The sequence below is a fragment of the Sinohyriopsis cumingii genome, chromosome 5, assembly GCF_028554795.1.
Source record: "Sinohyriopsis cumingii isolate HCF-2022 chromosome 5, ASM2855479v2, whole genome shotgun sequence".
In the NCBI taxonomy this organism is placed as follows: Eukaryota; Metazoa; Mollusca; class Bivalvia; order Unionida; family Unionidae; genus Sinohyriopsis; species Sinohyriopsis cumingii.
Window position 1 is genome coordinate 30052229 of NC_142965.1, and position 15938 is coordinate 30068166.

General features: G+C 36.2%; 1 protein-coding gene across 1 annotated transcript in view; it reads right to left on the minus strand.

Annotated features, from left to right (window-relative positions):
• Positions 1-1949: 1949 nt before the first annotated feature.
• LOC149798871 (protein Wnt-11b-2-like) overlaps positions 1950-15938 on the minus strand; it is an 81776-nt gene continuing 67787 nt past the window's right edge. Inside the window, exons 4-5 of the mRNA XM_089957786.1 lie at positions 7904-8196; positions 1950-5510 (exon numbers count right to left, since the gene is read on the minus strand). Of these exons, the coding sequence (XP_089813912.1) occupies positions 5336-5510; positions 7904-8196 (468 nt within the window). The 3' untranslated portion in view covers positions 1950-5335. The remainder of the gene's footprint in view (positions 5511-7903; positions 8197-15938) is intronic.

The window sequence follows — 15938 nt, forward strand, 5'->3', positions numbered from 1 at the left end:
AATGCGACTATATATCTTACTTTTTCTTATTCTATTTTTTACAAATCAGAGCAAGAATATTATTCTTAGGCTTAATTGGGGGCCGGAAGTTTAGCTTAAAATAATCGAGGCCAACCAAACAATTAAATGGTTGGTCACTCATCAAGCCCTCGTCAATCATCGCATCTCCCACCAGTCATTAAATATTCATTTATGCAAATATGCAAATGACTTTGTTGAAACGATGGTTTTCATTGGACATTGTGGTTTATAGAAAATAACATTGACGTTGAGACTTGTGCTGCTGGAAATTTAGTATTATGTTATCAGACCGGTAGTGTATATACTTGAACCGTTACTAATAATGCATTGTACGTTTCATTTCAGCGCTGGTAATTACATTTTATTTTGTTTATTATTACAATTTTTTAAGTTCTATTTGAAATTAGACCGCCATTGGTGGCGTTATCAATTTTCGTGGATTGGTTGAATTGCAAGGTTATTTCGCTAGTAGTTTTAGTTTTATTATTAATATTATTTATTTTTATTATTATTATTATTGTTATTATAACCGTATCTATGAATTCTTTGTACGTTTATATTTTTTAATAGACACGTTTTTAAATTAGAACTGAAATTAAACGAAACAGTACGCCTCATACCCATTTATGACCCCCCTCCTCCTGACTTTTCAGTGGGGACGGGAGAGATTTTTTAAAACAAAATTAGAACATAATACTGAACCCGACCTTTTGAATTTCCTTAATGCGTATCTGAAAACAAATGTTTTCATTCATTTTAACAAACAAAACAAAATATTAAATATCTACTTACAGATAACAATATGTGTCATAGTTTGAAGATGTTTCATTGACCTGTTATTTCAGCCATATAATTTTAGGAAACAGATCTATACTGCTTATTAATTTGTTGCACAAGAACTTGGTGTTGTTTGTGGTGGGGATGGGAGATAAACAATCCGCATTATTCAGCCGAACATTGTTTTTTTTTTTTTTTTTCCCCCTTTTATCTGACTTGACGGAAAAAGGCAGAAGTTGCGCTGGTTCCGTGAAGATTAGACCTACAATGCAAGCCCTCGACCCTGATATTTACGTTTTGGGCGTCGAGGTCGTACTGGACAAATAATGGTGCTGTGTAGCGTGTTCCGTTGTTGATAACTTCGGAACGAAAATAAAAAATTTCAGGAACATCTCTTATACTTGGCAATCAGTTAAAAGGATAATACGAATTTTGAACCAAACGAAACTATCTAAACACTTTCTTCAATATTAATATATTTTTATTCATTTCGTTAAAGAAATATACTTCAACTTAACCCGATTTCGGCATTCCCGGCTTCCATCGCATTCCAGCCAACTGAAAGGTAGACCAACGAAACTTTAAAACCGGTTAATTTTTTGTGTGAGAATTTGAATTTATTAGAAAATAGACATCGGAGTAAGAAAAGTCTGACCAAAACATTATGACTTTAATTTGTAGAAAAGCGTCGTTATGGGCTGCCAAGTGTGTGAGATATTCCTGAAAATTTTACTTTAGTTACGATGTCAGTCGACATTAAAAACATGCTACACAGTGCCTTTAGGTAGTTAGACATCAACGCCCGAAACATAAATATTATGGTCGAGGGCTTATGTTGTAGGACTATGTGAAGATCTGACGCAGCCTCGCTAGAGTTCTATTATGCCCATTCGGGATAAAGGTACCTTAACTTGCATTTACATCCTGCATGCTGAGTAAGAGGTTCCACGACAGCCGCGATGGTCGGATCACGATGCCTCGATGACGTCCAACTAAAACCACTTTGATCTCATTTTCGTTAAATCACACACTTAGCGGCCTATATATATAACCAAGAAAGAAAATTCCATTTTATATCGAATTCCCGTGACGTATGTTGTTGAAATTGCACATGTTGTCAGGTGAGCAAACCAAAACTCGAACTGAGACTGTGCGACTGATATTGTTTATCAGATTTGTACAATATATGTAGGCAAAATATACAGAAAAATTTTTACATTTATTTCGTACACGCTATATACAGCTAACACAGTACATGTATTTCAACAAGGTAATGTATTAATTGTGTATTATATTATTGTATGTACTCCATCCATGGAATTCTTTAATTATTTTCTTCTTTTTTTTAAATTTCCAAAACAGTTATGAGCCAAGTGTATGAACTAATGTTATCTGATACCGTTATGATTGAACTGGGGTGTATTTTGTGTGTTGTGTTACAATAATTGCCTTGTCTGTTGCCGTACACTTTAACACATTCAAACCCCAAAGAATTAGTAGATCCCTTTATTTAAAAATAATATCATGTGTACTTGTTTATGTGTCAAAGCAAGTCAAGTTTTGACAACATTCGGTATGTCATTTAACAAAAATACAACAATTATTTGATAGTAACAATGAAAGTACATACAATATACAAGTTATTTAATTATTCATGTATTCATAAAATAAACTTCGCCCACCTCCTCATGTGGCTGAGTAATTAAAAAGTTGGGCTTTGACCAGGAGGGTGCGACTTTGATTTCGACCATCTGATAAACCTAGATCGGCTACAACGGAGCCCCATGGCACATTGCTCTGCTGTACTCGGCACAGTATAATCAAAAAAGTGTAGGTGTGCCGTTAAACATCAGAGAAACAAACCAAATTGTTCATGCCAAAATATATAATAACCACAGGCATATGAGAATTACTGTGCAGTTCTGAGCAAATAAAAGAGGTGTCGTGATTGGACGCATGTACTCATAAGGCAGTATAGAATTTCTGCGTAAAAGCTACATCATGTAATGAGGGTGGGGGTGGGTGCTAACCACCTGCAATAATTAATAGGTCTGACGCAGGATAGATTATTACAGAATAAATAAAGGTAATGAATGTACTTCTGACAACTAAGTAAGGTAATGAGCAGTAGTAGTAGTAGTAGCAGCAGCAGCAGCAACACAAGCAACCCACCCCCAACAATTATTTGAGAATGGAAACTGAAGATTGAATTGATTAAAAATGTGCACTCTTATTGTGATTTTGAAGATGGTTCGCCATTTACAGCAAAATCTTTTGAAATCAAATAACAAATATCACCAAAAGTGAGACCGGCCATACAAACGAAGGGAAGGACGGATGGACGGATATTCTGACCGTTATGGCTCGCTTTTTGCGACATTCTTTGCAGGCGAGACAATTAAAGAGCCAGATTGATTGTTCTGACATGTCAATGTTTCAATGTACTTTGATACATTAATGCAAAAAAAATGTATTGGTACTAGAGAAAAAAACCCTAGTTTAATGCTCCCTCACTACATCAAAATTATGATAAAAGTCTGTATAACTGCACCAAATATTTTCTAAATGTGTTTATTCATTAAAACGTTTACAAAGCAAAAGTTGGGCCCATATTTTCTTATTGTTATTAAACAATCTTGGTAAAGTAGGCACTGCTGCCCGTGCTGTATAATGTATACCAATGTGTTTAGAATCTTCCTTCTGGATCAGTGTGTAGTGTATAGCAATGGGTTTTAAATCTTCCTTGTGGATCAGTGTGCAGTGTTTAGCAATGGGTTTTGAGTCTTCCTTTTGGAAAATATGTGTAGTCTATAAAAAGGGGTTTGAGTCTTTATTGTAGATCAATATGTAGTGTATACCAGTGTGTATTGAGTCTTCCTTGTGGATAAGTGTATAGTGTAAACTAGTCCAATAAACCAACCACCCAAATCTGTGTTGATACTGATGGACCATGTGTGGGTCTGATGTTACCTGTTCATTAAAATGTGCAATTTTGCTGCATGCAAATCTTTCCGGAACAAACCTGCGTACACTTTAGACAGAAACGGGTATTTAGTAACAGCCATATCTAGCGCGAAATTCAAAATGGCCACAGGACAGATTGTTGTGCTATTCCACGTGGATTTACAAGTCAGCAAACATAGGATTTGCTCCGGAAACGTAATGCACATGTCACCAAAAGAACCCTTCAGCCGACAGCATCTCAACAGCCACGAGAAATACCGGTAAGTGTATAAAATGTACACCGATGCGTGCAGCCAAATTTTTCTGCAAAGTTTTGCAGATTTGAATGAATAGGTAATATCAGCTCCTAAACCGAAAATCTATATCGTCACGGGTTAGGGGCTGATTTATCGGCCTAAGTGTATACCATGTTCTTTTGAATTTTGTTCATCAAACTGGAACAGCCATCAACAACATTTATCGACTGTCATATGAAAACACAATGATGTTTTATTTTTGTTAACAATGAACTGCATAAAACATACCTTTGAAAATACGTAAATTTACGAGTAAACTTACCTCGTGCTTGCACAGTATATAAGATATTAGGAGGAGTCAAACTGAAAAACAAGATCCTGTAAGGGGCGATTCTATTGGATATAGACATCACATAGTGAATGGTACTCTACTGTAAAATAACACGAGGTTAAACAGTCTTCAGACTGACTGGTGCATTGCACGATAAAACTACTGAATATGGGTGTGTGTCTGGGAGATGACAGAGTTGACATACCTATACAAATCATTATAGAATAAATAGAGTCACGTGCAGTAATATTTGCTTGTCCAGTAAAATGTAATATCGAAGTTTTTATTGTACTTAGCTGTCGTTTTTAATAAACCGCCAATACGTTTCGTCGTAATATCATACTTCCATGAAATATGTTCTAATGTAGAACAGAATTGTACATGGGTGACATTAAAGCATTAGTAAGTCAACAATACAGTCGTATCTTACTTTCTAAGGACTAACAAACCAAGAGCAATAGTCATCAATCAATTATCACGCATTCTTTCTGACTGACATGTGGACCATGTAGCAGCTAACACTGCAATGGTTATATGCTATCGAAAATTCCAATATCCCACATGTGGATGCTACATTCTAGCACAATTAGAGTGACATAATTAGAAAAACAATCGACAAGATTTATGAAAAATCACATAAAATCAATAAAAAATTCGTACGAGACGTTTATAGCACATGTCATCAACAATAATCTCCATTTATAGATTTTCGTCTTCAAGTTCACTGAGATTCGCAGTGCGTTCCGCCATGACAGGTCTGAAAGAAATGAGGCTACTTGTAAAGCATAAGTACAAATGGAGACAACAAGCGCCCATGCTTGAATCCCTTATTCCTCTTTAAACATAACAATCTGTCTTCGAAATATTCACCAATGAAAAAATATTCCACTTCCATTTGGCTGAAAACGAAAACTCCGAGATATGTTTCTACGTCGCTTTTTTCCACGCATTCGGAACAGATCCCTGGGCACGCTTTAAACCCATTTTGGACGATTGGAGATGGTTGTTACCGACATCGGTGGACATCCATAGTCCTGGTACAAGATTTGCACTTGACGTAACAACACCAGTAGTATTTACACTCACATCGCTCCACAATCTCCATGGTTTCACTAATGTGACCACGCCCACAACACATCAAGTTACAGCCTCGTGGCTCGGGACTATCAGGTATACAGGCCCTGAAATATAATGGAGTAAATGGTATATCATTTTACATCAAATCTCTACAATGGTTTATTGACTTAGGGTTCACAGTCCATGAAATTAGCGCGTAAGATATTTTTATTGTTAGGACGGCACTCGGAATTAAGATACAGCCCATTTCGACGTTGTCGACAAACCTTTAAATCAACATGTCAAGATTTTAATTGTGTTGGTCAACATGCTACGGTCTGGTTTGCGGATGTCTGGCAAAGAGACCTTGAAAGCTGCAATAAGGAAGCAATCTGAGGAAACTGACGGCTAATTAAATCACATTAAACGTTATCCAAATTCAATATTCCATTACTTTATTATTTTCCGTCGAGTGCGCTCCACGTTCGAGCAGATTGGAAGTAAGATACTTTTCAGTAAAATGGATAACCCAGAGCACACCATGACACCCCAAACACCCCCACCCCTCACATAAAAAACAACCAAAAAACAATATAAAAAATAAGACAATTAACGTGTTCGTTTAGTGCTAGAAATGTTACATTCAGGCACAAAATCCTCGCAGATAAGAAATGCGGATGAACTGAACATTGTATGACGCCGGATGGAAACTCATCCCGTACAAGGTGCATTTGAAATCTTCTGAATTCCTTGTTTAATTTCAAACTTTCTTTCTTTGTTTTAACCTGTCATTAAATTCATTGTTGATCGATAGACCAAATAACGTTCTAAAATGATCTGCATCTCTACGCGCAGCACGTTGGACAACTGTAGATAAATGCGCGTGGCGTAACATATTTCAATAACAGCGTCGTAAATATTTTGGACTGCGCAAAGAGAGTACTGTAAAATCCGTGCGTTTTATGGTGCTATCAGAATTTTATGAAGGATGACATGGATAAAGTTTGCCGATGCAATTCTCTTGTGTCCTACAATTCTGATATGGTTTCATCGTTGAAAAGATGGTCGCGAATCCATCGTAGACGATCCACGTTCTGGAAGACCGTTATCTACAATTGGTGACCATGAAGTGGCTCCTGTGAAGGGGTAAAATGTTGCAGCTGATTAATACACAGTGGAAGATATTTCAATTATCACTGGCTTTATTTCGTCTGCTGTTTTTTTTTTGTTGTTGTTTTTTTTAATGTACGGACGAATCACTTGAAGGTCGAAAAGATTTGTGCAAGACTGGTTCTTCATTTGTTGACGGTTGATAAAACTAACAGGTTTGCCAAAAAAGTAAGAGTGAACAGAGACGATTGAATGATAGATGATGAAATGCGGGTTTACTTTTTTGGAACCCAGCTCGAGAGAAACGAACAAATTTGGAATAGGAGAAAATAAGCCGAGATCACAAATCGCTCGACGCAGTCTGCCTGTCAAGAAAGCTTTATATGCATTTTCGATGAAATGGCTGGGTTGTCCAGGTACTTGTCCACTCTGCTAGTGGCACTGGAGATTTGTATGCCTCCAAAGTGGTGCCAACAGCTGTAGAATGCTACCGAACCACCCGTCCGCGCAATGGCACCCGAGGTATGCATCTACTCCCTGACAACGCACCAGCGCAAAAGTCTGCCATCTTGGAAGACTTTTGGAAGGAGCACAGTGTTCCAAACTTTGTCACATACTCAGCCCCGATTTAGCTGCATGTGATGTTTAGTTGAATCGCTGAGGGGCAGACAGAATTAGAGCTGCCATCGGATTGGAAGTGTAGCTTTCCAGCGTATGAACAACGTTCCAAAAAGCGAATATAAAATAGCATTTAATAACTGGATACCCGAGAAAGTGTTGAGAGGATGATCTGAGGTATTGTTCACTAATAAAGAATTATGTTGTACAGCACACTAATCTTTAGAACGTTTTAGGTACGCCTTGTATGTCAAAACTGAACGCATTTTAAAATGCGTGATTTTTGTTAAAAATGTTGAAATAGTTGATGAATAATGTATTGATGTTCCCTATATCCAAACAATTGTTCCGCTTTCTGCTTATGCCCATGATTTTTCTGTTGTCGTCAGCGTATTTCAATAACTGTATTTTAAAAAAATATATACAAAAATATATGAATCTTTCCATTAAACAAACTCAAACGATAACTACTAATATCATCATCCTATCACAAGATGTACATTCTCGATACCGCCGTGATGGGCCGAGTTTTGCGTCAACATTATTCTTCAGGGACAAAAAAAATAAATTAGCATGCATGCTGGATGCAATTGTAATGGCATAAATAAATGAATCAATTACTAATCTTTAATGACCCAGAATAACAAGAAAAATATTAATGAAAAGATTTCTTAGTACCACAAATTATGAAAGCAACGTCATCTGATAAATTCAAATTCAAATTCAAAATGAGAGAGAGAGAGAGAAGTAAGTCTTGTATGAACACAAGCAGAGGCTATGTTGGACTTACCTCCCTTGGGTTCCTACAGAGCCAGATTTGGGATCCGGGGAACAGTAATCGGGAGACTTTGTATAATACACTAATTCATCATCATGAATTGTTTTTCTATTTTTATTGATAGGAACATAAACCTTCTGCCCTTGTCGTGTCCTTCTTTTAACCTCCACAGCGAGCGCGTATCTGTTTTTAAGAATGCTGCCAATGGATTCGAAATCTGGTAGAGCTCGCCAACACGTCTTGATAGAACATGACCCAGATACTCCGTGACACTTGCAGGCCGTAGTGAGATTGTCGGCCACAATCTGAAATAATACAATCAATAATTAATAATGACGACGACAACAACGACTATGTCAAACATTCTCAGGAAAAATATAGTGTGTTTGTGTCTGAACATGCAATGTTGGATGCGAGAACATTATGAATCAAAATTCACAATCACTAAACCAGCACTATTGCGGCTATATTTTGAAATGAACTGGCGAAGTAAAGTAATAATTTTAAATTTTTTAGACAACATGGATAATATTAAATTGAATAGTTTTCAAACAGATCATAGAACTAATTCATTACAATAACACGAAAGTAGCAACATCATATTGATATAAGGCGTATTTCTTTAAATATTTGGGTGGAATTCAATTTAGTCAAAGCTAGATGCACCAACAATTTCTGCCTGCCACTGGTTATCCATGTGACTTAAATGAACTCTTTTGTATAAAACCATGTCCTCGCATGGTTGTGGATGGGTAAGTGGGTTGTTTGTTTTATTATTATCTTGCATCGGTTCATTTTATTTTCATTTTGTCTCATTTAATTTTTTTCCAGAATTGATTGATATATATGTACGCAGTTGTATGTTCATGATCTGAGTATATACGTCTTAAATAGTGCTCTCTGTCGGTTGTTTTCGATGGAGATATATGTCTTTACTGTGCATCGTTTAACGTTATTAAGTATACTTACAGTACATCATTTAACGGTATAAAACTGCATATAATTTAACAGTATAAAATATACTTCCTGTACATCATTCAACGATAAAAAATACCCAGAGAATACTTTATAGTTGGTAAATTTTCTTTAGAAGTTGTCCATAAGCCAACAGGGCTTCCATGTACAACACGTGCATTTATTTTAGCAATCGGCAACATTTATTCAATCCTTTCTAAAGTTTTAAAAATTTAAGATTTTGTTAAATTTTACAAGTCGCATGGTTGATTCTAAATCAGTCACCTCATGTACTGGGTCACCACAGGATGTTTTAATTCTTTATTCTCTTTAGATTCTCTTCTTGATTAACATTGTAAATTTACTTCGTGAACTTTAATAGATCTTCAGCTTGTATTCTAATTTAGCAGAATACAGCTTTGTGTATTGACTCGCATCAAATACGTAATTTGTTCTTTGCTCGGTGCTTTTTTTAAACAATCTTGATAACAGGGTTGTTATTGCTTATTTCAATGTTAAAAATCTTGATATCATGGTTGTTATTGCTTATTTCAATGCTATCCATCTTGATATCATGGTTGATATTGCTTATTTCAATGCTATCCATCTTGATATCATGGTTGATATTGCTTATTTCAATGCTATCCATCTTGATATCATGGTTGATATTGTTTATTTCAATGTTATCATCACTGAATGTAATCTGTAAATCTGTACCTTTTCTAAAACATTGGAATATATATTTTATGTTTGAAAGAAAAATAACTATTTTTTTATTCGCTTGCATATAAGTTTGTAACAGAGCTTTGTTTAACCACACATTTATTATATCCCTATGTATGCTACTTAGCTGAAAATAATCCTTTTGTTTTTAGAATTTGGATATAGATATCAGTGTGTCACCTAATGACATCATTCTATTCCATATCACCACAGATCGAAAAAAGTGGAACTGATTTATTATACAGGAATAACATAATCCATTCATTTTTCTAAAGCGTAACATTAGTTACAGAATCAATACACGTGTATTATTTAAATAATTGCGCATAGCTGCGAAATTTGTAGATTAAAAAAAAATGTATTTTAGACAACTTTTAAAAGCTTCCTGAACTATCCATCCGTTTCCGCGAGGAGACTGGAGTTCGTCTTTAAGTTTCGCATCGTCTGCATCGTTTTGACTTTTGCTTGTGAAATCGGTGAAATGCTTCTTACGCTGTCAGCGACATGTATCAACAAATTCTCAGGAACGGAAGAGCTTTCACATTACTGGCGCAGACACGAAGTAAATACGATTTAAACACCTTCTTAAGAATATACGTGTTGTGAATCCAGAAACTGGACAGAATATCCGTATACATTATGCGGCGTTTCAACACTCAATGAAAACATCCTTACACTAACAAAACCGAGTTCCAATAACTAACTAATTTTCTAAAAAATATATTAAATAAAATATAGAAACAGATGTGTAATATCTCGTGTGTAAGTGACTTAAAAGCGGATCACGCTCGATACATCGCGTCTTGTGAGACCAGATGATGTCACATTTACCCTGAAAATGATATTGTCACTGCCAGTAACGTACTGTACAAATTACCTACCTGTCACACCGAAAACAAAAGGTAAAACTCAATACCTTTCAGAGCGACTGGTTCGATATAGCTGTTCTTGAGCCTTTATTATTTAATATTTTCATACATTATGTATTATACTTTGTCTAACAGGCAACACTATACAACTGTGCAGAAGATAATACTCTAATTTACACACAGGCAACAAGTATTTTCAGGATGTGCTTTTGCGGGAGAGGGAAGCCATGGTCTACTGGTTTGCCAGAATGGAAGTAAAGCCTACCCAGAAAAGTTCCAGACCATTTGTACTGACGACAATATGTGTTAGAGTTGCACATCTTTCTCTATTGGGGGCAAACAGACTGACTGTGACGAAATCATCCAGCTTTTTGGAGTTGACATACACTTCTTAATGAAATTTGATGAGCAGACAAGTAAAAGATACAAGAAAGATTCAAGACAACTGAATGCATTAATGCACACTGGTTGGCCTCTAACTTTAAATGGGCAATTAGTTACGTTTCAGTCTTTTAGTCTTTGCAATTTAACTGCTGCCTTCAGCACTTCACTCTTGTAACAAGCTGAATATTCTTAAGGTAGATAAAAGGTATGAATTAGATCTCTACGTCTTTGAGAACCCATGATGCAAGGGCATGAATACTAACGTTACATTTAAATGACTTCGAACCATGGCCATACAAGTCTGTAAAATCGTATATGGCATGACACCAAGATATATCAAGCCTTGTTTTAAACAATTCTCGCTATAATTTCAGGTACGACATTTTCTGGCTCCACCTAGCGGGTGAACAACAAGTAGTGCAAGGTTTCAGTCAAGTTTGCTGCTCCCCATGTCTGGAACATTCTGCCAAATGAGAATTGATGCACGAATTGTTATGGAATTGTACGCAGGCTGTTGCAGACATGGTAGTGAGCGACTTGTAAGTGTGGCCTTTGCAAATAGCGACTTGTAAGTTTGGTCTATGTGAATAGCGACTTGTAAGTGTGGCCTGTGCAAATAGCGACTTCTAAGTGTGCCCTGTGCAAATAGAGACTTGTAAGTGTGGCTTATGTAAATAGTGAATTGTAAGTTTGGCCTATACAATAGCAACTTTAAGAATGGCCTGTTCAAATAGAGACTTGTAAGAGCGGCCTATGCAAATAGCGACTCGTGCGTGTGGCTTATGTTGTTGCTGTTGTTGTTGTTGTTGTAGGGCTTAACGCCATTTTTCAGCACACGTTAGGCTATACATGGCGGCCAGTATTAATGGTGGAGGAAGAACCCGGGAAATCCCCGGAAAGAACCACCAACCCTCGAGAAGCTACTGGCAAGCTTTCTCACATACCCACATTGGCCGAATCCGAGACTCGAACCTACGCAGACAGAGGTGAGATGGCAGTGATCCGTAACGGAGAGCGCTTTAGACCACTCGGCCACTCGGGGCCCCTGTGGCTTATGCAAATAGTTCGTTCCTTTTTAAAATATTTTTTCAGTCATAAGTTTTTTCAACGTTTGGGCTTTTCGTTGTATATTTATTACCTTTACTATTAATAGCAGCGCAGCATATAAGTTAATTTTTAGTTTTATTAATTTGTATCTGTGATTAATTTAGCACCAAGTCCATTTTTAGGTTTTTTTTAAGTATTTTTTTATGTCTGTGATTAAATTAGCACCAAGTCCACTTTTAGTTTTATTAGTTTGTATCTGTGCTTAACTTAGCACCAAGTCCATTGGTAGTTTTATTAGCTTGTATCTGTGCTTAACTTAGCACCAAGTACATTTGTACTTAAGTACATTTGTAGTTTTTGCTTTTACATTGATTTGGTATTTTAAGCCTCTAGCATTTTCTGAGGCCTTCGTTTTTCTGCGTGCAATTTTCTTTCTTTCTTTCTGTATGTATGATTGTATGTATGTATGTATGTATGTATGTATGTACGTACGTACGTACGTACGTACGTACGTACGTATGTATGTATGTATGTATGTATGTATGTATGTATGTATGTATGTATGTACATGCTTCTGGTGTTTGTACGGTTATGTAATTATCCGTGCATTTTATGTATGCATTATATGTGTACGTTTTCATTATATGGGTCTTACAATGGAGTTTTAATGTCTGTTTACATTATTGTTTTGAATAAGTATGGTATGGATCACTGTATGGTAAGGTCACTATACTTGGTGTGTAATATGTATCACTGTTTGGTAACGTCATTACGTTTCGTGTGTGATGTGTAGCACTGTTTAGTAATGCCACTTTGCTTTGTGTGTGATGTTTATCACTGTTTGGTAACGTCACTATGCTTTGTGTGTAATATGTATCACTGTTTGGTAACGTCATTACGTTTCGTGTGATGTGTAGCACTGTTTAGTAATGTCACTATGCTTTGTGTGTGATGTTTGTCACTGTTTGGTAACGTCACTATACTTTGTGTGTGATGTGTATCACTGTTTGGTAACGTCAATACGCTTCGTGTTTGATGTGTATCACTGTTTGGTAACATCATTGTGCATTGTGTGAGATGTGTATCACTATATGGTAACATCACCATGTTTTGTGTGTAATGTGTATCACTGTTTCGTAACATCATTACGCTTCGTGTGTGATGAGTATCACTGTTTAGTAATGTCACTGTGCTTTGCACTGAATACATTGTCTTAATCCATACAAATACCTTTTAAAACTTACAAACAAATAAAAGAAAACAATACTTATTAGTATGATAAATCAGCGAACAATCTGTCCTTTTTAAATTTATTTATTTTGATGTTGATTGGGGATGACAAAGGATCGTTTTAACGTGAAGTATCGACATAACGAATTATGTTATGAGGACATAGAATAGTCGTCCCATTATGCTAACTAATGAGGATTTTACTTGCTGTCTGGCTCTTACCAAGTTTTCTAATAATAATTGAACACCTCCCCACATTTATCTCTAATCCCTGAACCTCCCAACGTCTGTAGGCAGCATTCGTTGATAATCGTTTTATCGGTAACTGATTAACGTGTCGGTTCTAACTGAAAGAGCGTTTCTGACTGAAAACACGGCCTCGCTGACAACTGATCCAAACAACCCAAGAACGGATACGGAATTGCTGATACCGGCATGCTAGCTTCAAATTAAGCGAAAACGCTAGTAAAATGAAATACATCCAGTTCTACGTAGGGGATATTCCGTGAATTGTTTCACATTTATTACACTTTTACCATGAATTTGGCACAGAAGACTCCTCCTAAAGACGACAGGCGGTTTTTATGACCATGAGACGTCGTTCAAGTGTGTAATGATGTATGCAATATCGCACGCGAATTCTTTGATAAAGAAGAACAATTATTGAAGCTGAAACAGTTTGCAAATTGCAATCAGACGAAGCTAAGGACTAACGGCTATGCGCAGATGTTCCAGTTTTGCTGGAGGCCGTATCTCATTTTTGGAAGCAGAAAGTAGCGGTCCAAATGGCTCCTTTGTGGCGGGTGAAAGAAATAATGGGTAAGGAGGTGCAGTGATCGAGGAAAAACCAGAGAGATATAATGTGCCTTACGCACTTGCACCTATTTAAATGGGATCCCCCATTCGTAAAGAGTCATGTTTATGCTTCCCAACCGCGCTAATTGGCTATTAACACGTTATTACGACAAAACACTTGTTCTTTTTAGAAAACCATACATGTTCCAATAGAAAACGAAGGCATTTATTTTTGGAAGAAAAATTATTTGAAATTGAAAGAATATAACCTGAAAATACAAGACGTTCTTCGGAGTTTGTATACATCACTATTGATAAAAAGACATGTAAAATTTACCGTGATAGGTAAGAGTGTAATCAATATGTTGACCAACCTCTATATTAATATGTTCATCGTGTTACACACACGTATCATGCTGTTGTAAACAGGTAGAACAAAAGAAAACTACTACTGAAAAGTAGCACACCTTAATGACGTCATCGCTACACAATGGATTTAAATAGCAGCTTTCTTGTCGCCTAGTCAACAAAGTCTACAAATCAAAGAGATTACATTTTTAGGAACGCTTGGCAGAAATGGACAGATAAAACATTACATTTGTAATTGTATTTTTCACATGCTGAAGAGTGAATGGTGCATGATGAAAACTGCTAACTAAGTACTCTAAAACTGCTCATATCATTGTTTCTAATGAAATGTATCATGTAGGATTATCGTCACCGTCATGTAATTATTCATTGATTAAAAAAGAAGTATTTTATGTATTTTGTCGATGCCTGGTGTGTTTAACGAAGTCACACTGTTAGGACTGATTTTCCCCATTTTATCATTTTAATAGAAGAGATAAATCATATAATGAATATGTCACATTCCATGATCATCTAAAAAAAGAAATAACATGGATGGATGTTTGCTGTTACACGTGTACTGAGTTTTCTTCATATAATCACTGAAGGAAGGGGATGTTTAACAAGTAAAGCTCTACATCTACATGAAATTAATTAAATATATTTTGACGTGTAAGCATATCTTCAAATTAAAACTTCTTTCTTTCTTTCTTCCTATAGTCGTATGTATGTGTGCATTTTTAGTACCGTATGTGTGCATGTGTGGATACAATTTTCAGTACCGTAGCTCAGTAGTTTATTTATAGAGTTAACTTGCATACCAAAAACTGCAATTTTCATGGAACAAAAGCATGGATGTGATCTGTCAAAACATTATTTACATGACTAGGGTGTCCAGAATTCCCTACATCGTTACTTTCTTACAAACAACTAAATGCATTATGATTCAGTGGTGCATGAAATAGCAGTTTGCCCGCATTAAGACATGGGTCCCAATTAAACTGAATGATGGGGTCACATTCTAAGCGTGTGCACTATAGTTTGGTTTCCAGCAAGAAATATACGAAACCGTTTGAACAGCATCGTTTAGTATTTCCTGGCCCGACTATTGTGTCAATAGGACACTTGGTCCTTAGACAGCGCTCCGTCTCACTGGCATAATATGGCCATTCACATCAACATCTAATATACACGTTGATGTTAATATTCAATAATTGCACGGGCCACAGAGTTAAATATATGATCAAAGGTCAATAAATAACATTTTTGTTCACAAATCATGCGTGCGCACAACACGTGATCTCGAACTAAACGGTAATCTCAAGGACATATAACACGGGATTTATGGTATTTCGTAAGTGTTGGTAAAGAGATGCAGTTATTTCCCGTTTTCGCTGGGCTGGATCAAATTTCAAACACTTTTTTGCATTGAAAAAGGCTATAATGGTTTTCTTGTGATATGAAAAGGACGGTTATCTTTAAGTGATGTGGACAGGTATTTATAAATTACAAGATATTGCGCCTGCTTCAAAATGGCACCCAGTGGCAGTTCGAGGCGACCCCCTCGTACAGATGTTGACGAAACTGTATATTTTCTCTGTTAAAGAAATCACACTATTCATGAAATTGTAATTTATTTCCTCTGTTGAAGAAATCATACAATTCATGAAATTGAAATTTTATTCCTAACAAAGAAA